The 23,289-nt window shown below is 40.1% G+C and overlaps 1 protein-coding gene across 6 annotated transcripts in view; it reads right to left on the minus strand.

The window, feature by feature from the left end:
* szt2 (SZT2 subunit of KICSTOR complex) overlaps positions 1-23,289 on the minus strand; it is a 113,007-nt gene that overhangs the window by 26,746 nt on the left and 62,972 nt on the right. For 4 of the 6 annotated variants that reach the window (XM_042417808.1, XM_042417810.1, XM_042417813.1 and 1 more), the window contains 14 exons: positions 21,718-21,909; positions 20,876-21,075; positions 18,350-18,516; positions 17,189-17,286; positions 16,895-17,027; positions 15,533-15,663; positions 14,246-14,293; positions 12,265-12,386; positions 10,917-11,102; positions 4,662-4,917; positions 4,476-4,555; positions 2,848-2,973; positions 1,499-1,701; positions 963-1,059 (listed from right to left, as the gene is read on the minus strand). In XM_042417808.1, the coding sequence (XP_042273742.1) occupies positions 963-1,059; positions 1,499-1,701; positions 2,848-2,973; positions 4,476-4,555; positions 4,662-4,917; positions 10,917-11,102; positions 12,265-12,386; positions 14,246-14,293; positions 15,533-15,663; positions 16,895-17,027; positions 17,189-17,286; positions 18,350-18,516; positions 20,876-21,075; positions 21,718-21,909 (2,039 nt within the window). The remainder of the gene's footprint in view (positions 1-962; positions 1,060-1,498; positions 1,702-2,847; positions 2,974-4,475; positions 4,556-4,661; positions 4,918-10,916; positions 11,103-12,264; positions 12,387-14,245; positions 14,294-15,532; positions 15,664-16,894; positions 17,028-17,188; positions 17,287-18,349; positions 18,517-20,875; positions 21,076-21,717; positions 21,910-23,289) is intronic. The other 2 variants (XM_042417809.1, XM_042417811.1) reach the window with 2 other exon arrangements.

Consider the following 23,289-nt stretch of genomic DNA (forward strand, 5'->3'; position numbering starts at 1 on the left):
TCTATGATTTCCTGCTTTTGGCTTTGACTCTCATCAGCCTTCAGTCTGTACAGTCTGCCTCACCTCCATTTAAAACACATGCTTGTGGCAGTACTGCTGCTCTGCTTCTAAAGAGGACGGGTTCACAATTCTTAAAGTCCGTCTTAAAACAACAGTCAGGTGTCCAAATGAACTTTGAAACCTGTTTTTCTTGCTGTAATCATTCCTCCTGTTCATACCGACCATTAGAAGATCCTTTCATAATGCACTTACAATTAAGTGATGGTGGACAATATCCACAGTCCTCCTTCTGTGCAAAAATGTATTTAAAAGTTTATCTGGAACTAATATGAAGCTTCAGCGTCCAAATGAGTCAAATCAAGTTACAGCCTTTTTAGTACAAATTTCCTTCTTTTTGTTATTATACTTCAACCACAGCTCAACAGGGAAACACTGTGTGAGGAAACACAAAGAGGCAATTTTAGACTAAAAAGACTAACTTTTGAAGATATCCTCTAACTCAGACGATTGAAGCCTCATATGAGCTTCAGATAAACTTTTAAATGCATTTTTCCACAAAACGAGGACATTAGAAGTGCATTAGGAATTGATCTCTTAAAGGATATCTTCTTTTCAAGTGTGTCTTAAATCAACAGTCAGGTGTCCATGTGAACAATGAAGGAGGTTTTCCTCTCTGTAATCATTCCTCTTGGTTATTATACCGGCTATTAAAAGATCCCCTTCAAATGTGCTTTCAATATAATTTCAGCTTGTAGAAAATATATTCAGAATAAAACATTTCAGGGAACAAAGGAAGGGTTGTAGCACAGTTTTTTGTCAACAGTTAGAATTTAGTTTGAACCAGACATTTTAAATTTATTAGGGCCATTGTTAAGTTCACACAGGCTGGCTCAATCTCCAGTAGTGTATGTGTGTGTGTGTGTGTTTCGAGAAAAACTTGCATCTTCAGGGTGAACACTAACCTTAGGGCTGTCCTCGCTCTTCTGCTTCACATAAGAAAAAGACATCCTCCCTTCTGATGACATGGAGCTCAGCATGGCAGCACGAGCCCGGGCGATGCTGTAAGAGATGGGGGGGATGGGGTGGAGAGCAAGGGTCAGTCAGGTCTGAGCTCAAGGGCTGCTGGACCACCAACACGGTGTAGCCAACCCGCAAGACAAAACACAGAGTGAGTCACACATTCTGAGCCTAAAAAGTGACAGGCAAGCAGGACAGGCATCTGCCCCGCATCTGCTCCGGCTACATCAGCCATGGGGCGGCAGCGCTCCGAGGTCGGAGGTCAGAAGAGGATCAACACACATATGATGACTAATGCTCATATTGAAGGAAGAGATGAGACTAAAGCACTGGAATAGAAGCAGAAATAGAGATATAGGTTGTACTTCAGCCTGATGTGGGCAGAGGAAACCACCATAACTGATTATAACATATGACAACACAGAAGAGAAACAACTGACAAAAAGAAACAGCGGTCACAACTTTTCTTGGAGATACAGACCTGCGAGCTGGGGACTGAGGCCGGACCTGGACCAGAATGAAGCCCATGCTCTGCAGGTACTGCACGTACTGCTGGAGGAAAGTGCCGGAAATCTCAAGCAGCCAGGGTTCCTCCTTCAGCCGGCTGGGCAGCATGTCAGCTGAGTCTGTGCTGTAGCTCCGGTCCCGACCTGACGCTGTGGAGTCACTGGAGCGATGTCGTTTCTGGCACACACACAAATCACAATTTCATTTACACAACAGTTTGAGTTTGTGTCTACCCCAAGCGATGGAGGACTTTTATCTCAACAGGCGGACTGGTGCGGCAATAGCAGTGGTGCAGATATTGTCATGGTGAATTTGAGCTCTTGATTTATGAGTCAATATACACACTAACCTATGGTCTAGACTGTATATCTATGGTCATGACTGAGGAAGAGGGCGTCTGGGTTACTCTGCTGCTGACATGACGCACAACCAGATCAACAGCAGAAAATTGATGGATGGGTACATTCCAATGACTTTCATTGTTGAAGGATAGGTTGAGAATTTTTGAAGTGTGACTTAAAACAACAGTCAGGTATCCATATGAACAGTGAAAGAGGTTTTCCTCACTGTAATCATTCCTCCTGTTCATACTGGATATTAAAAGATCCTTCAAATGTGCTTTCAATGTAAATGATGGAGCCAAAATCCACAGTGTGTCCATACAGTCATTTCAAAGTTGATGTGAAGCTTGTATGAGGCTTCATCAGTCTGAGTTAGTCATATCAAGTGGATATCTGACACATTTACAGTCTTTTTAGCATCAAATTCCCTCTTTGTGTTTCCTCAGTTGAGCTGTGGTGGAAGTATAGTAACAAAAAGAGGGACTTTGGCACTAAAAAGACTAACGTTGAAAGATATCTACTTGAGCTTCATATTAGCTTCAGATAAACATTTAAATACATTTTTACACAGAATGAGGACTGTGGATTTTGTCCACCATCACTTACATTACAGAAAAAACCTATTTCAGTGTTCATTTGGGCACCTGACTTGTTGTTTTAAGACAGACTTGAAAAATTGTGAACCCATCCTTTAAGACTACATGAGGATATAATTGTCAGATAAAGTATCCCCCTATCATCACTTGAAATCATAAAGTGGGGTTTAAACAGATAAGGAGCTAATCTCAATTAAGTGTGCAACTATCTCAAATTGTATTATTGTTTGTATTTGGTTGAACTTTTGTACATACAGTGCAGAAAGTGAAAAGTAGAAAGTATGTCAATGTATATTACTGTGGCAAACGTAATCTTGAAACAGAAGAACCCAAGACACAAGCTCTTCTTCCTGTAACTGTCCTTTTGAGTGAGACGGCAGGTGTACCTTCACTGGAGGCTGGATTATCAGCTCCTCTTGGATCTGCTTGCGGAAGATAGGGTCAAAGAGGAGAGGGGTGGCGCAGTAGTGGACCAGTCTGGATGAGTGCTTCAGGGTCTCCAAATCTGCCAGCTGTTGGTGAAGGTACAGAGGGGAGTGGGAGGATGGTGAAACACATGACTATAAGAACTTTGTGTTCAGCTCACATCTGATAGATAATTAAGTGGAAAGCCCGCGCCAAGCTGTGCTTCATCCTGTGGCATGGAAATCAGTCTGAAACCAAGTGCCAGTGGAAATGGCTGCTAGCACCTGCTGGATCCAGGTAAGACTGCAGACCCCTTCTAGATGTGCTTGAGTCAGAGTGCTGTGTGGGTGTCTGTTGAAATATCAAATTCATAAATTTAATGCCACCATGTAACCTCTCTTGAGATGTGGCTGTGGCAGACAGAAACCTTTTTAATTAGCCCGGATATTCCCCACTTTGAAACAAGGCAATACTAAATGATTTCCCTGAGGAGTGAACTGTAATTGTAGCTTCTCAAAGCCATAAAGTAGTGAGAGGCACCACTCCCTCAGGTTCTGTCAAGTCCTATTAGCTGTATTTGATGTTATGCTACGTTCACAGTACAGGAATTTAATGCTCAATTCCGACTTGCTGGTCAGATCCAATTTGTCGTTAGATTGTTCACATCATGTCTTTTAAAATGTCCAATACCATTTTGTCAAATCTTTGAATTGACCCATGAGCAAAAGTACAATTCCATGCCAAATTTCAATACCTTTGGTGTTCATGCGTGACCATAATATTGTAATGAAACTGAAATTATTAAATATATATGTTGCTATCATGTGCTGCAAGTACAAAGGCTGATATCTGGCGTTTGCATAAAATACATTTTAGTGTTAAGTGTTATAAAAGTGAACCAGTGGCCGGATACATGCTTAGAGGGATTGTCACCTTATTGTTACCTTACTCCTCACTCAACCCTGACAAACAGTGTTTAAAAGCACATGCACAATCTCACTTTTTAACAGTGAACTCCAAAATGTTTCACAGAAGGAGCCAGGATGATGACTGTTGTCAAAATTAGGATATCGTACTGTGGCTTGTTTGTTCAGGGGTTTATTTGAACACTCTCATGCTTAACTGTGTTGGTGTTGTAGCCACATTCTCCTCTGTCCTTCTTTAGCAATATCTTTTTATTATTGCAAACAGTTCAGTTACAGTACTTTGTATTTTTCTTGCAATGAAGCAACATTCCAGATAACTCTGTTAAGTCCTCCCTGTTGCTCTGCTCAACAGCTCCAGAACACGTCTTCATCTTTCCTCAAGCTGAGTCATAAAAATGACAGTAAAGTGAGTGAAGCAGTAGTTGTAATCTGAAATGAATGAGTTTGCTTTTGTCTTGCATTAAACTGCTCAAATTAGAATGGATATGTCAGACTTAATGTGATCTGTTCACATTGTTAATAAAAACACTGAAGTCAAATATCAGATTCGGTCCACTTTCTCCTGCAATGTGGAAATAGCATTCAACTATTACAATACTGTATTTAAGTTACAACCATACAAACAGATATTTTTTGGGATGTGGCTGCATGTGGCTGTCAGAGCTGATGACAGAGGTACTTACTGAGATGGGCATGTTGGACTGTGCGGACCTCTGCTGCCACGTCACAAACAGGTTCTCTATCTTCATCTGTTTCTCCAGTTCTGTCAGCACAAAGACAAAGACCTTCATTCTACTGTACAGTGCAGACTTCAGAGAAAAAAAAATGATATCATTATTATTACTATTAATAGTAGTAGCATTATTGACCTCTACGCTCAGCTGCTTTTATCTCCAAGAGCTGGCCCCCATGCCGGGCCACCACATCCCCCTCCATCAGGGGTCGGATGGTGCAGATGTCCCTCAGAGCCTCGTCAAAGGGCAGCAGCTCAGAGGGGAAGTGGAGTGGAGCGAGACTTCGGACAGAGCTACTCAGCCTTCCCTGCTCTTTACTGGGCAGAGGAGGAACTGCGCTACGCAGCAGTGCATCAGGCTCCATGGAGGGGCTGAGAAATGGGTTGGGGTCCTGGAAAAAAACAAGAGAATCACAAATGGGAGCAACAATCACTGCAAAATAATATACAGACAGTGATAGACAGACAATAATGTACAAGTCTTGAGCTTCTGAAGCATCAGAAACATTCCCTGTCATAGAGCAATTAATCTCTGCATGCTCAGCTTTAATACGTAAAGTCAGCAGTGACCACAGGCCTAAGGTGGTCCAATGGGGTGGAGAATAGAGGCTTTTATTTATTTAATAACGGGGTCCATGGTATATGATATATTCACTGCACTGTATATTTAATAGATAATAAAAAAGCAAAGTGTTGATAATTATTTGAAATTCCCAGAGCTCTGTCCGTGAGCCCCGGTTGCTGTTGAGAGGAACTTTTGGGCGAGTTTGTTCAGCGAAGCAGCTCAGGGCCCAGATGCCCCAGTGTGGCAGGGCTGGCTGCACCATGCCCACAGGCTAGAGGGTCAAACTGTGCACTGGTGCTCCCTCTGCTTCTCATCAGGACCATGACAGATGAAGCTCTGTTCAGGCAAATTTTCTGCTGCTCTGACTCTGCCTTCTGTCCGCACTCATTAGTGATGCAGTGATGAAGAGTGGGGCCATCGGAGGGAAAGGAAAAGTTTGGTTCTTTCTATTCTTTCAGCTTGTTTTGTAATTGGCTGTAGGGGGAAGACTGAAAGGGCATTTGCTATCATTCTCTGCTGTAAAATGCTGCTCTAATAAATCCCCCACTCCAGCCAGTTACACACAACAGTGTAGGAACAACACCGCTTGCTACATTTCTCTGTATCCTGTGCTAAACACTACCTGGCCCCCGGTTTTCTTCCATTATCATTTGATTGAACACAAATTAATTTAGGAATATGCAACACCTGAACACAATATTACAATAACAATGGTTTAAAAATTTTTTATTGTGACTCAGGGACCCTTTTCAAGACAGAGCTGGAACAATGACAGAGAGAACGGTCTACACAGTATATAATTGCCTATCTGAAGTCCTCAGCATGCTTCAAACAAACTAGGTCATACAAAGTGCTGTCCAACCATGTCTGAAGGCAAAAGTGTTTCTACTTGTCCCAAATGGCCTCACTCAAAGGCGGGGTGAAAAGCCTGCTGTCACAGCCTCCTCTTGGCTACAACATACTCCCTCCCTGATCTCTCTTCAAAGCCCTTTTTCAGACATGGAATATTTTATAATATAACATTGCTGGCTTCATAAAGCTGTGAAAAGGATGGCTTTTCTGTCATTCAGGCATAAGTGGCTTTTACATAAATATTCCTTACAACTTTATTCAAACATGAAAGGATATTTACACGTGTGTTATTTGGAAAGTTGAAAATAGAAGGTATTGTGATTTTTACTGTGGTTGTATGAGGGTTTTTTTTTTTAACCTCCGCAGTCGCTCCACAAGGGGAGACGTCAAAGACTAAGCAATGTCAAACTGGCTCATTCAATGTGTTTAAGAGTTTATTCAACTGATATTATTTTCACTGAGTATACAGTAGCAGATGCTAGTGAGAAATGTATTACAGTGGTCTTAGCTTTTTTCTATTCTCTCTGTGTATTTAACATGGTGCTGCACTAGTCTCTACATTAGATGATGTGTAATTCAGACTGCTGCTGCTGTGTTTAAATGTTACAGAAATGCTACTAGGTCTGACCTAGTTAGATGGCTATTGTGACTTTTACATAAAAGTGACTTATTCAGACTTGAAAACATGTTAGATTGCCATCACATTCCAAGGGGATCAAGAATAATGTGCTTTTTGCATGTCTTTGTAGTACTGATGCAATCAGTCCAACAACCAGGGATAACAATACACATGTGTCTTCATGCTTCAAGTCAGTTTTCTTCTGTTTTGTATGTTGAGTATTGTGAAAACATGGGCGACTTACACTCAGTACTATGTTGAAGGACTACTGTGCTAATGTTCTGCCTGTATCAAGGTGTGAGGGTCTGGGTTCCCCACTTAGCCTTCTTTAACACCCTTCTTCTAATTCATAATTTCCCCACATTCATCATGTAAGCTGCTCAGTACTGGAAGAACATTCACAGCAGTTGTGCTGCAGCGCCTGCTTTCCTAATACCACTTATATTAATCTAATGAATTTAATGGGACCGAGTTCAGTGCTGTACATTAAATTAAACAGCATGAAAAGTGATGTCTATCTGTACAACTGTATCTCCACATGCAATTCTGGCCGAATATAACTACTTCTGATGCAACAGCGATGATTGTGATAATATAAAATCATATTATAGATGACATATATAAATTGATGTGTTATTTAAAATGATGTATTATCTTGGGGAAAAGCAGCAATGTGTCTCTGCCAGATGCTTTTAATGGATTTTTTAGAAACAGTGGGAGCCTATTACTTCCATGAGATAAGGAAAACCTACAGCGCGGTGGTCTCATACTTGGCATGGGTGTTATAATAGTGATGGGGGAAAAAAAATGTTGCTGAGGGAGAGAAGACTTTTCCTCATTTTCCCAGCCTGTTCGATGACTGGATACGGCAACCTTTTAGTCACAAATTCTCAAACTTTCTCCATCCTAAACAGCAACGCACCTTAAAAAACTTGACATAGTAGGAGAAACTGCTCTTACTGCAAATTCTTACATACATGTAAATGCTCCTATGCTCTTTAACACCACGTCAGGCTTTCTAGCTTTTGACCAGTGGCTGTGGAAATGAAAATCACTGAGCTTGAAGTTGGAAGTTTTTCTGCTCCACTGTTCTCTTACTCACCAATGGGAATAGAGAGGCTGAGAGGTTTATATGACAGCTGACTCATGATGTGAGGATAGATGAGTGGAGGAGTAGGAGTGTGAAGGAAGACAGGATGCTTAGCAAACAGTTTGCAACTGGCAGCACACTTAAAAAAACAACAGAATGTGAAAACGTTCCTATCCGGACCTCTCTATGCCAGAGCTGCTCATAAATAATCCAGGAGGATAAATGGAAACTGACAGGGGCTAGATTGCACTGAGGTAGTTAAGTGTTTCGTTTTGAAAAACAAGGCTGTTGATGTGACAGGGTTGTATTTCCAGGATATGATCATGGCAGCATAACAAGGCAGGTAATATAGAGTGGTAATAATCAAGAAGAATAAAAATGCTTAGTCACATGGCTTAAAAATCTTGTTTTGGTTTGTGCCGCCGAGACCATCAGTCGAATACTGATCCACAGCTCCATATTTAATACAGGAGGCCCAGCAGTTTTGCTGAGATGCTCGAAACAGAAAACAAGCCTGAATAAAGCAGAAACAAGCTCTGATGGAGCTGCAGGTGACAGGAAGATTGGAGGGGGGTGGGGGGGGGGGGGGTGGTTGGTGACAGCCTCTGCCTGACAGTATTTCTACTGAATGACAATTGGAGCACTTTTTTCACCTGGAATTGATTCAATCTTAATCCAGTCTTCGGTGGATGAGGAAATGCAGTCTGTGCAGTGCAGTGTTTCCAAAAGGTTGTGCACCTTACTAATAACTTCATACAGTGTAAGTTCACAGTTACAAGAACCAGAATTTGTGTGTTCTGTTTTAAAGGTGAGAAAACCTCAGACATTAGTAAGAACACAAACTTGTGTCTATTTGTGATTTAGAACATAATTGCTGTGAAACAATCAGAAAATAACGTATTTCTATTATTCACGGGTTTCTCTCTCAGAGAAAACTCGCCACTGTTCTCTCTGACGCTAGCTTGTACGTCCAGTTCGCCCGCCCTCTCTCTCTCTCTTTTTCTTTTTTAAAATGAGTCAGGAAACCCACGACAAAGCCTAATTTTTGATGTTATAAAACAAAAAGAGATGCCATCCTCTCGTATCTCTCATGACAGGTTGTACAGCTCTGATCATGACTGAGCCCAGAAGCCCTGCCCGGCTGCTGCAGAGCAGAGAGGCTCTGACTTGTTTATTCCAAGTTTATTAATATTGAATGTGTTGCGTGTCCAAATTGCACCAAACTGCTCTCACAACTATGTCCCCAACAATACACCCACCAAGAGTGAAGTGGAACAAATGAACGGTTCTTGAGATATGTGAAGGACAAACATACATATATATAGACAGACAGACAGGCTTTATATAGAGAGATTCTGAAGGGTATAACTTCTAATATCAAGGTCTGTCATTATCTTAAATATGAATAGTGAAACACGTTTCAATTTTTCAGAAAGACCGATGAAATACAGAGTTTTTATTGAGTTACTGGTGGAACAGGCCTGCCTAGATGTGGCTTCAGGTCTTGAGCTCTTTATCATATACAGTATGCAAGGAATTCTGGTTACTGTAGTTTATAGTCTGCACACACATGGTGATAGTCAGACAGAAATATCATTGCTAAGGGTAAACATCATGCCCTGGGTAGCATTTCACTGTGCCTAGAAATGCTGTGCCATGCTACAAGTAGCAACAATGGAAGAGCGTGTAGATATAGCTGCTGTAGAAACATCATTACTGTAGCTAGAAACAATGCATCACATAAACACCATGTGAACCGTATGTCACGCTGGTGGAGTAACAGGTATTTACATTATTTATGTGGGAAGTCACACCAATTCCTCCCCAGGACACAACAGCTGCATGAAATCTGCCCCGGGACCCGCTACCTCCTGCAACAGTGTAAATCCAGATGCTGTCCTGACAGTCTGATTCCACCTGAACTAGCAGGCCATCCTCCCTCCCCCAGCAGCTCCCAGCCACCACCATATGTAGTCATAGTGAATGGCAGTTTGAAACAGGAAGCTGCCTTTCAGTGACAATAATAAGGTGTTAAAGCAGCTTATATATTCTGAAGGGAGCAAATGATGGTGACACTGCTTTTATTTTTGTCATAAAAGTGTTTCTCGGGTATTATTTTCTGTTCCCGGAAAAATCTAGTAAATGTCTACCCTAGAATTGGAACTATGACAAACTGTGAAGCTTGACTCCTTATCAGGATGTCTTCCAAAAACATAAATTTCTCCTGCTTTAGTATTAATTATCTGGTGGTGGAGAAAAGGGCAAAATCAGATGTTGCAGCACCTGTTTCTGTTAAACAGCTGTGACCTTTAAAGTTATACAGGAAGAATATCCTTTTGTAAATGCATTCTGTCATAACATTATATTGATAGTGTCATCCAAATACAACCATTTTAATGTTGAGTTTTTTCTCTCTTGACACTCACTTATCACTGTTCCTGCAGTCAACCAAACAGGAAACGTGGATAGTTAAGGGGTGCATGGTGTTGTGGTCAGTTTCTAAAACAAGCTTGTTCACATTTTGGTGCCTGTTACTGCGACACCTTGATTTCATTTAAAACACACTTCGGAATTCTTCATTTTTTTATTCTACTAACCTCAATGCTGAGTTTATTTTCCAGTTAAATTATAATGTCTTGATTTGTGGTGATCAGTTGTATAAAAAGAATTCAAATTCCAATCCGAAAAACACGGAAAAACAGACATCTGTTCATGACTTGTACAACAGGCCTGGACCACTCAGAAATTTTATTCACACCTAACAGAAAGTTGGTGAATTCCACAAGTTGTCTTAAATCATTTGTACATGCTCTGCCTGTACGAGTGGTTCTTGCATAATGTGTCCTTGATTTAAGACAGCCGGCGACTGTTGATTTTGTCAGTTGAAAGGACAATTCTTACTAGCAGATTTTATCTTCTACTCCGTGAGCTGGTTGGCTAACTTATTTGAAAGTAAGAACCCAGATAAATATCTAATTATGGTAATGTACATAGTAATGTATAATGTAATAATGTCAAAATTCATCTTTCAAACATAACCAATGTGTTTGGCAAATCTATCTTAGGTAATCTTCCCCAAATTAATAAAGAGCAGGACAGAGACGCAACAAAAACCCTGAATGGAGCTTGAACAGTCAAGTGACCACTGAATTCAACCACATCAAACAGACAAACAACCTGCTAAACGTGCCACACTTTTGAAGGCTTTTCATGCTGTTGACTTGCTGGTGATGCTCCACATTAACGAATGTGTCAGTCCTATTACCTGCTTGGAGTCCATTTCGTGGATGGGTGCATCAGAGAAGCAGTGGTGATGGAAGAGGCCCATCTTCTGGCTGAGCAGGCAGTGGACAACATGAGCCCTCGCATTCTGCCACTTAACAAGGCGGACCAGCTCACGATTCAGAGAGGCGCCCAGGTCCACAGACCAGTTATAGCTGTACAGAGTCACCTAGCACACAGAGAGGGCAACAACAAGTCAAAAACACTTGCAGGATGCCTAAATTTATCATTCTGAATTGTTATTTATCCTCTATTTCCTGAACGGTTGTGGCTCAGGAGGTAGAGCGGGTCTTCCACTAATCGGAAGACCAGCGGTTCGATTCCCGGCTCCTCCAGTCCACATGTTGTAGTGTCCTTGGGCAAGATACTGAACCCCAAATGTCTCTCGCTGTCTGCAATAGCACCCTGTGTGGTAGCTTGCTGCCATCAGTGTGTGAGAGTGTGTGTGAATGGGTGAATGTGGCTTGTAGTGTAAAAGTGCTTGAGTGGTTGGAAGACTAGAAAAGCCCTATATGAGTGCAGTACATTTACCATTTTACCATCCATCTTTTAAAGTTGTTGTTTTAACCAGGATAAGTTCACTGAGTATAAAGTACATACATACAGACATCATCTTTTCTTATGAGCACAACAATGCTGTTTGAGAGGTGAAACCATGCATACTGTAAGTGTACTGTAAAGCCTGAGCAATATATGTTTAACAAATGGCAAAAAGATTTTACTAATACATAATCATTTCATTTGAGCACACATATAATACACTATAAAGATGATAGAATGTGCTGCTAGGGTTGGTTCAACCAAATTACAAAAGGAGATTTCTACCTCAACTCCCTTATAAAGCAGGTAAATCAAATGGAGTTTGTAGTGTTCACAACACTGAAAATGTATATTACACTTAAAATGTTGTAAAATGTTCTCAGAATACAACTCCATTACATTTACATTTATTTATTTACTGGCACAGACTTTTGTCCAGTTATATACAAATGAGGTACAATCTTGTGTACTATATTTAGATTAGTAAATCAATGCAAAATGTAAAAAAACTATGTATACAATGTTATAATTATTGTATAGTCCACAGACCTCACCACTAGGAGGTAAGTGAGAGAAAACAGTATGGTATTATGGCTGAAGCAGCCCTTTAATGGACCATTAAAGAGAGCAAATGTCTAATTCTACTTCTACATATAACACAAGTGTGATTCACTGCTCACAGTTGCATACAAACAGGAACTTATAAATTCCTGTTTGTTAGAGCTCTGACTTGTTCTCTGGTTGGCCTAAGGGAAAAGTCACAATTCCAAGGCTTTCACACGCCAAGTCACCTTTTTGTCCAGGATGCTGATGAAGAGGAACCTCTGGCGGGGAGCCAGCCCTGCCCCGGCCTGGCTGGGACTGAACCAATCACTCTGCTCCAGAGCCTCGAAGCGCTGGAAGCCCTTATGAGCTGGGCAGAAGAGAGGGAAACTCAGTGAAATGGCAAGGTAATGTGAATCAAAGCCATGTAACATGCTGTGGCAATACCTTTAACACAGACCCCTACTGACGCTCAGGACATTCTTTTACCTGTTCTTCACCAAACTACAGGATTACAGTCAATGCACAGAACCCTAGCATAGGATCAACTTTTTAGATGTAGTTAAGTTTCATTTGTACAGTTATACAATCAGTGGAAGAGAGGAAACATGGAGAGTGTTAACTATTTGTATTCCACAGTAATATGTTACAGATATTATTCAGATTGTAGTATCTATGTTACAGACATTACTCTTCAGGAGGAAGGAACCAGAATGATGAGGTATTGTCATTGCCAGACTCAAATAGATCAAGTAGTATTCCAAGTTTCAGAAGATTTAAGGCCTGCTTCAACAAAGTTATTCATATACCCTTGATTTTTATTTTTGTTTTATTTCATTGAATTACTTTAGCGTATTTTATTATTTTTCATTGTTTTAAATAAGCTGATTGGGCTCTATTTTCATGCAGGCATGCAGCACAAAGTGCAGCTCTCTGCTGGTAAAGTGACATGCAATGAGGCATGCTGAGGTTTGGTATAGTGGTGATCACACTCAACTTACTAACTTGTATGCAAGAAACTAAAGTTGTAAATGACTACAATTCTCAGATTTAGTTAAGATGTGTTGAATGAGAGTTTTGAGTGGCAGCCTAATTAATGTTCATAAACTACAGCTACAACCTGAGAACGAGGCCTAACGTTAGTCCACACGTATATGGGTATTTCTGATAATATAGCTTTTTCTATGCATTTTGCTGTCAGAGTATGCGCCATTATCTCTTTTGTTTACATGAGGTGACATTTCGTGCAATGGTGGATGTGGCCAAAATACTGCTGGTTCTAATCTGGCTAAGTTTACACATAAATGTTCAGTTACTCCTCCACTATATTGAGGAACAGAGGCATCAGAATGCACCATTGCAGGTAGTCTACCAGAAATAGGTTTATTTCAGGCTTCTGATTGGCCAACATGGGTTTAGGGTTAGAATTATATTGCATGCTCTTGACAGTGTTTTTGCATTTTCATTTAGACAGAGATTTTTTTTTTTTAAATAGTGCTTGTGTGGATGGGATTTTTTTTGAGAACCAAGGAGGAAAAAAAACAAAAATACCTGTGAGACTAGGCTTGAGATAAGATAAACTTGATAAATCCTCAGGGAATGTTTATTTATATTAGAATAAGATGAGAAATGTTGATTAAATATGTAAAATCTGATCATTGAAAGTCAGTGTACTGACTCTGGCACACCTTGTGTGTTATTATAATCTATTGAGTTGATCAGCTTAAATTATTCATATGATATGAAGAAATGTTTAACTGGGAGAATGCGACTCCTGAAAGTGACTGCTGATGGTTTTACTAGAGAAGACGTATCGCTCTGTTGGTATTGTAGGAACTACAGAAACACTCAGTCCACTCGCCACAGTCATAAAGTGGTCTTACAGAGTTTTTCCCCTCACAAAAGATTAACCAAGACAACAGAATTAGCGCAACAAACTTGTATTCACATATCAGTAGTGGAAATTTGTTTAACATTTGTGCTACATTTGGATGGAAACTTGTCCTCCATCTGCCCCCCGTCTCCTCAGAGCAGGTAAACCATGCAGTGTACACGGTGCACCATGTTACATGATATTTCTTCTTTTATCCATTTTTAAGCTGCATTGTTTAAGAAATACATATATTTAATAGATAAATGTTTCAAAAATGTATTTATCACTACATTTCCTTAAAAACCCAGCAAAACATCCCATCAGCACCAATGTGTTAAGCTGAAAGGCAAACTTACGTGTGAACCTATTTAGCACTGGCGTGTTTTCCTCATCTGAACTGTCTTCTGTAGGCAAACAGAGATGGTACAAACAGCAAGGCAGCATGGAGAGTGAAACACACAGCTCGACACAAACTGATGTAAGCAGACACTTGCAAAATAACACAGGTATGTTAGACAGCTGGTAGCATGACAGAGAAACACAGAATCAAAGAGCAGCAGCAAGGAGAGCATACTGAAAGCTTTGAGACAAAACACTCATGCTTGGACCTCTTACTCTACACTACACATGAGGTTACAACAGGTGTTAGCAACATGCTGCTGATACAATGTCTCAAAGTACTGTCATACATTGATATAGACATTAATCAATACTTCAACTAGATGCTATTGGGGCAACAACACTATCTCGTTGACATAATTCCTATTGTATTAAGTTTATAGTATACTGGCAAGAATATTTGGACCTGGGGGTCGCATATCATAGTTACAAACAAAATTCTAGGAGAGAAGTGGGATTTATCAGCTGTCTTGGGTTCCAAAAGTTAAACTCCTATTCATTTATTTGTTCACTGTGACTGGCTGGTGGAGCAACACTTGGACTAAATTCTTATAAATTGAAAATAAATCCAAGGACAAAAAACAAACAAACCCAAACAATTTTACTGATAGAAGTCAGTTACATGTCCCAGAGTGCTTTGTGCTTCAGTCACTCAGCTTAAAAATGTGCTGCTGCGCCACAAACAGCAGTTGCAGTTAAAAGCTGCGTTATTGTAGAACCAATGGGACTCAGTCATTTTAAACAGTTCACTTTTGGATTTTGGACAGATTTTAGATAAATTCTTCAACATTTTTTTTTTTTTTTTTTTTGTTAGGATTTGAACAATAAAGTTTCATGTCAACAGCCAAAAAGGCTCATGGGTACTGTAGTATGTAGTTAAAGCTCATTGTTCAGTACAGTCCTTGAAATTTCATTGAACTGTGTTGATAAGAGACCTTCTGCTGACAGCCAGAAAACAGGGCAAAAACATACTGTAGGTGAAGGAAACAATCTTGTTGAACTAAGTAATTGTTAGAATATGTCCATGAATATTTCCAGTCACCCAGGTCATTAATTTGCTGCCCCAGTCACCTTTGACTAAGATAGAAAAAAGAGGTAAAACTGACTACAATGTTGCAATATGGATTGATAATCATTGTTGTGGTGTGCCTACTATATATAGTTTAATAAGCAGTGCAGAGCATGAGTACTGACATTGTAGGTGACTGCTATGAATGCTTAGAGACACTGTCTTAAGCAGTTACCTTGCTCTGTGCTACAGTGCCACTGATGGAAGTTCCGTCCAATGAGAATGAAGCTCCTTGTAGCATCAGGAGGCTGGCTGAGGTTCTGGGCAAGAGGGAATGGTACAAAGATGTTTCCAGATGGGGGACATCTAAAAAGGTTTAAGAAATGGAGAAAACCATTATTGAGGTTTAGCAACATCACACAGCTGTGACACAATACTGTACACTGTACTGTACATGTGGAAGAATGAAGGGCTGAAACAAACCCTCTCTGTAAGCTATAATAGAGATCCACCATACTTGAGTTTTTGACAATTACACCCGTTTTTGAAATCTGGAGGACTGTTGATGGACATGTACCACCTTGACAAACCAGCACGCATCACTAGTGCAGCAATAAGGGTGTAATCCCCCACTGGCTTCCCACCAGACAAGCACTTGTGTATGTTGGAATGCTTAACACAGCCAGGAATCAAACAGTTTATCTCTACAGCAGCGGTATTCTTAGTGTGTACGAATTCTGCCCCTGCACCACATGTATGTGCATTAATCATGATTGCAGTCCAAAACTTCATTGTTATTATCTGTCTGGCAACAATCAAGGAATTAAAGAGCTAAACATGACTAACTATTGTAGTATATTGTTCAATCACTTAGATGAGTATGCCAAAAGAAAACTGGACTGTTAAAGGACCAGTGTGTAGGATTTAGTGCCATCTTGCAGTGAGGTTGCAGATTGCAACCAACTGAATACCCCTCCCCTCCATCCGTGGAGGCAAACCTACAGTGGCCACAAAAAATGCAAAAGGCCCTCTCTAGAGCCAGTGTTTGGTTTGTCCATTCTGGGCTACTGTAGAAATGTGGCGGTGCAACATGGAGGGCTCTGTGGAAGAGGACCTGCTCCCTATGAATATATAAAGGGCTCATTCTAAGGTAACAAAAACACATTGATTCTTAGTGTTAGGTGATTATACACTCATTAAAACATACTTATGAATATTATATTCCATTTCTGCCAAGCCCGTTCCACCAGATGCCACTAAATTCTACATACTGGACTTTTAATATGTGATCTGAAGCTATCATCCAGTCTGTGGGAATGATGTAGACAAAAAGTATAAAGAAAATACAAGATAAAATATTAGTCTGTGTCTAAAGACTTTCTTGGGACATTTTTATTATGTTTATCAGTGAAAAATCTCTGCCATCTCTTTAATTGAGAACAGCCATCAGCCATCAGTGAGGGTAAAGTGCTATTAGTGCACAAGTGTTCTTGTTGTTAAGTACATTGTGTGTGATAGTGCAATGCAAGAGACTGAATTTTGCTATTTAGAACAAAAAATGTAATCATTACAGTTCTGAAAAGTGACAAAAACTCACCTTGTCTTTTCAAATGCCTTTACTGTTGTATCACTGGCCAGAGAACTGACCAAATTGACAATCTCTGTCAAAATGGAAGGCAGCAGGAAGTGCGAAGCAATTTCAGCCGTGCACTGCTGAATGGAGGAGCAGCCTGTTACCCAGAGCCCAGCAGGAATAGAAAAGCACAGATACAGAGAATGAGGTTCTTCAACTCACAGAATATAAAACCTCATCATCAGAAAATGCATTCTGTCCCAAACTCATTTTCCCATCATAATATACAGTAATTGAGGAGAATGAAATGAAACTTACCAAGTTTAGCCATGAAAGTGATCCACGGCTGGCAGGTAACCTGGTAGATGGGGTGCAGAGTGCCCACATCTCCCTCCTCCAACTGAGACACCTGCCTCCTACATAGCCACAAATACAAATGAAAACACATACTCCATGAAAGGACGTTTCTACAGGTGCATGCAGCACTAAAGACCACAGCTGTGGTGGTTTAAAGGCATGTTGGTCCCTGTCAATAACAGTGCTCCAGAGGAAACTAACCCATGGTACAAAGTTATTTATATAATGTGCTGGGGTAAGTTTTCACTTACAGTATGTTAGCAATTTGTTCTTATTATTTTAAGCTGATTTAAGCATCATTTTAGTCCGACTAAGATGAAACTGCATTTTTTTTCTGCTACAGCATACACACCTGCTCTGTAAATGACATGTCCTGCTCTAACTTTTGAGGAAAAAATCTGTTCTCATGAGAAAGAAATTCATATTTTATACTGGTTGGTGTCATGACAACGCCCCATCTGTGCAGATACTGTGATACAACACAGAGAGAGCCTCTGAATTTTTTAAAATTATTAGTCTGTATATTAACTTCATATATAGAACATAACAAATATGCACAAAATAGTACAGTACAGATGGCTTGTGTTCCAACTCAGCTTGCTGAACAAGCTATCAAACAAGTGTCCGCCAGGGAAAAACTGCACTGCAATCAGTTTGCAGGCAAAATAGCTTTTTAGCTAAACAGCTGTAGCACTTTCTAAACTTAAACCTGCAATAACTGAATAATTGCTGGGGGCAGCGCAACAAGCTGTGAACACTATTAGCATTTTATTACCTTGTGAAGTTGATATGATAAACATTTGCCTACTAACACAGTGTGGCAGAAACAGAGCAACATAATGCTCCACTATGTTCACCAGCTAGTCGCTAGCTGTGCCTGTCTGCTGTTTGGTGCTGGGTAGGTAGTGTACAGTGGGTTTTAGAGCTTTTTCACTGCAAACAGCTGCCTGCTATTTTAAAATTATTAAAATTTGAAACTCCGTCATGACTTTTAATTGAAAAAAGGAAGTACCTTTTTGTGATTTCAGTCCAATCTGTATTCATTAGTAAGACTTCAGTGACGTGGTATTATTCACACAGTGATATTTCAGTGATATTCAACCCTGATAAGGTTTTTCACACCTCTGGGCTTGCTCCAGCTCCACAGCCATAGCTTTCTCCTGGCTCCACTGCTGCTTCACGCTCTCTGTCTTGTGTCTTCGTCGTGCTGCTCGGCCCTCCTCTCCTTTTTCTTGCACTATGTCATCAGTTGTTTTTGGGCTCCCTAGCTCTGATGAGTCTGGCTTACTCTGCAAGGATGGGAGAGAACATATTTATTCTGTCAAAAATACCCAACATAAGCTCTGTGTATAGTAGAAACAACCAGCAAGACTTAATATGAGGATCTCATGTGGTGCACCAGTTCATGTGGAGTTATAAAGTCAAAAATGTAACCAGGGTAAGACTCAGTTTTGCTGTTTTGTGAGTTGTATTTTGTTGTTTTTGTTGATGTTTGTTTGGAAATTTGGAATAATTTATCACATCATAAACTGGATTAGAGTTTCCAGGGTTTTAGCAGTGGTTGACCATGTTACAGGCTCATGAATTAGGGTGTCTGATTAATTAATTTGCATTTCCATCTTCTACCTAGGACAATAATTTTAGTTTTATCTTAAACAGCCAGCTCTGAATGACAGCTCTCCGTGGGTTTTGTGTTTTGGACAATACAGCAGGGTTTCATCTGCATAATAATGGAAACTGGTAATGAAGGTGGACCTACAGTATATTCTATCGTATGGAGTCTGGAGTGTGCTACTATAATAACCATAGACTGTTTTCATTACAATCAATCTAATAAAATGATCAATTACTTCTCTGTGGATTTGACATCATCACATTTTTATTTTTATTCATGGAGAGGGCAATGGAGATCATCTCAAGAGAGGACAGGATCCATGTATATATGTATGTCTGTCATTTCTCTGTCCATCCTCAACTCTTTGCTCCTCTCTCATCCTGTGTTCACTGCCTGTCACCTTCTTTGTGACTCCTCACTTGTGTCTCCTGACCATGTGATAAAAATAATTTAGTAAAAATAGATAATGTTCTTTATTTCATTCTTTTGCTTGAGATTGCATTGTGTGCAGTACAGTGTGCAGCACCTGCTGCTCTCCCTGTCATTTCCATCACCTTCTCTCTTTCTCTCATTCACCTTGTCTCACATTTCCTCCCGTCTCAAAGCTCAGCTTTGTCTGTTTTACATTTTTCATTTTCTTCTCTGTCTCAGTGAACAAAGTTAACACAGGGTCAAATGCTGAACTGAAAGAATTATATTTTGCTTAAAGTTTATCCTGTCTGCCATCAGATGACTGGCTATGTTAACTGGCTAAATCACTCAGGTGAAACTAGCCAGCATAAAACGTAAAAGATGACCGCTGTCTGTAGCGCCACTAATAAAATTAAGTAAAAAATCAGTAGTTTGTCTGGTTACCCAAAGTATGCTTCCATTCAGTGACTGCCTGTCAGCATGTGTATCAAAGAACTGCCATGTTGTGTTCACACACACACACACACAAAAGCACCGCTCAGGCGAGGAAGTGAGTGCTGTATAAAATCTTTGCTGCACCAAGGTTAAGTCATTTTAAGCAGTTATTTCATGACTTTTATTAATATACACATCAGAAGAAATTCAAGGACAGGTTCACAATTGTTCAAGTCTGTCTTAAAACAACATTCAGGAACCTAAATGAACACTGAAACAGGTTTTTCTTGCTGTAATCATTCCTCCTGTTCACACTGGCCATTAGAAGATCTCTTCATAATGCACTTACAATGTAAGTGATGGAGGACAATATCCACAGTTCTCCTTCTGTTTAAATGTGTTTAAATGTATTTAAAAGTTTATCTGAAGCTAATATGAAGCTTCAGCGTCCAGAGTCAAATCAACTAGATATCTTTCAATGTTACAGTCTTTTTAGTGCCAAAGTTCCTCTTTTTGTTACTATACTTCCACCGCAGCTCAACAGGGAAACACTGTCTGAGGAAACACAAAGAGGGAATTTGATGCTAAAATGACTGTAAATGTGTCAGATATCCACTTGATATGACTAACTCAGACTGCTGAAGACTCATATAAGCTTCACATCTACTTTTAAATGGATTTTTGCATGAAGTGACTGTGTGGACACACTGTGGATTTTGGCCTCCATCACTTACATTGAAAGCACATTTGAAGGAGATCTTTTAATAGCCAGTATGAACAGGAGGAATGATTACAGTGAGGAAAACCTCTTTCACTGTTCATATGTACACCTGACTGTTGTTTTAAGACAGTTGAAAAATTGTGAATCTGTACTTTAATGTTATTTCTGAAAAAAAATACTATGCCCCTAAATTGTTTAACTTAGTTACTGAGTTAAAGCCTAACTGCAATCTAAAAAAAAGATGTTTAATTGTTCAAGATATTTTAGTCTGTTGTTATTAAGCTATTAATGAAGAACAGATGAAGAATGTTAGAAATTTACAGAAAACACTGTGGTTTAAGTTGAGTTATTTCAGTAAGCAAATCAGAAGAAAAAACATTAGTATTACTTCAACCCAGTGCTATTACCCATTTACAACACTGTGTGACTTCCATAGTGAAAGCCTTCAACCTGTAGGTGAACTGACCAGTATGTCCCAGAAGCTCCGGCGGGTGCTCCTTCCAGTGGGTGTAGTGGACTCGGGTGTGCTGGTCCCCGTTATGGGGGTGCTCCCTACAGACTGGGTTAAGGTGATGGGTGAGGGGCTGGTTTTAAATACCCGTGAGCCACTACGCTGCCTGGGACTATCTTTCACCTCTTTCACCTCAGGTAAAGGAATCAACAGTCCTGTAGACACATTGTAGAAAGACATCATTTATATCTGTGATTTGCAACAGAACAGTTAAGATGTCTTCAGGTCTCAGCTTTAGGCTTGTATGACTCTGGTTTAGACGGACACATTTTTAGAGAGGAAGGACATTGTTCTGTGAGATGGGACCATGGACCATAACAGCAACAAACATGACACACACAAACTTGAAAACACATCACATACAACAATACAGCTATTTTTTTACAATTGAATATTCATTTTCACAATCAAATGTCTATAAAAGACTTTTATTTCCTTTGATTAAACACATACTTCTAACTATATAATACCAGTTAATTATGAAACTATTTTCACTGTAATGTGGTCCACATGGGGCACAATTAATATGATGAATACCCAGACAACTCAATGCAATCTGGTACAATGTCGCTTCACTTTCTGAGAGAGGAGTTGATTCAACTCAGTGGTTCATTTAGCAGCAACAGTTTGAGATTGTGTTCTGGATTAAGTTAAACTGGAAGGTGTTGCTTATTTTGGATTGCTCAATGCTATACAATGTCCATTCCCTCATTCCCTGCAGTTTGATAGCCAACAGGTAAACAGTACACATAGCATAGAGTAATGATAAACAAATAAGCATTTATTGATGGTCTCACCTTTAGCTTCTTCCTTCTGAGATTTGGTTGTGTGGCAGGGGACACCTAGACAAAGGGGATTGGGCAAGACTCTGAGCTCCATGACGACGTCACAGAGCGCATGGCGGAGTGCCCCCTGCAGTTTATCACTCAGTTGTAAGGGGCTGACGTTGCCTTGCTCCCAGATGTCAAACCGCACATACAGCTGTGGCTCTGTTAGAAGACCAGCACAAGCACACACAATGTTTGTTATGTTTCAGTACTCTCTGTCTTTGACTTAGTACTATTAAGCCCCTTTCCCACTAGAGAAAAATCCTTCAGTGGGAAAGGGTACAATCGGCATTCATTCATGGGTCAAATGACTCTGAAGTAGTCATGGGTATTTATCGGCTCCAGCTCCCATCGGCATTGATGAAAACATGACATCCGGGTGGACACGCAAATTTTCACCCCATTTCCGGCTGCTCTTTCATCTGTTTCTATCTGAGGATGTCTGTAAACATATGGTCTCATCCATATATAAATTCATGGCCTGATCCATATGTTCATGTAGTATTAGCATGCTAGGCTAACAGTCAGTCAGCTGTGTGACTTTATATCTGTGCTTTGACGTTTTTCGGTTGACACACTTGTCACCTGTCCAGCACATTGCTGTTAAATTGGAGACCTGCAGCTACACCTTATTTTTATGGGCTACACACAGCACGGCACAGCTATGCTAACGATACTAGCCATGCTAACTAGATGCTAACTGTGACATCAAACATGACACACCAAAAAAACCCAAAAAAAACAGAGAGACAAACTTGTCTACTGGCAACGGGAAAGCAGTCAATCACCTATTTTTAGCAGGTTTACCCGCGTTTAAAAAACCTGCATATATGCGCTAATTTTGGTGTAAAAAGGGTATTAGACATCAAAGAGGACATATTCTGCACATTTACAGGTCTATATTATTAATCTGTGGCTCTACTGGAATATCCTTGCATTTATTTATCTTATACTGGCCCTTTAATGCAGCCCCTCAGTTCAGCTTCTGTCTGAAACAGGCCGTATTAGCTCCTGTTTCTTTAGCCCGCCCGATGAGCCCACTCTGTTCTAAATGGTCAACTTGGTCAATGGTCGAAATGTTAACTTCTCAAATACATCTGTACACATTCAAGCCAGAATCCGATCCGAAATATGCGAGTGGACAACACAACAAGACATGGAAAAACCTTAGCAACCAAGACTATGGAACAGATGGCCATTTATGGGCATGCATGACAAGCTGATGTCAGCTCGTTGGCAAGGTAGAAAAAACTGTTGCAAATGAAGCATTTAGAGCAGCAAAAAAACCCAAAACAAACAAACAAAAAAAAAACAAACAGAAAAAGCATATGTCCCCCTTTAAAATGAAAATGAGTGGTTGACTTGGCACATATTATATTGTTGAGAGGCAACGACCAGCATTCAATTTGCCCAAGGAAAAAGCAGGATTTATGGGAAATGCAGTCTTAATAATTGGTCAGCAGCACTACATGTACCACAGACTGACTAGAGGCTATTAATAATCTCCAACATGGTGTCATTTCTTTGAGAATGATCTATGAT

The sequence above is a fragment of the Thunnus maccoyii genome, chromosome 7, assembly GCF_910596095.1.
Source record: "Thunnus maccoyii chromosome 7, fThuMac1.1, whole genome shotgun sequence".
In the NCBI taxonomy this organism is placed as follows: domain Eukaryota; kingdom Metazoa; phylum Chordata; class Actinopteri; order Scombriformes; family Scombridae; genus Thunnus; species Thunnus maccoyii.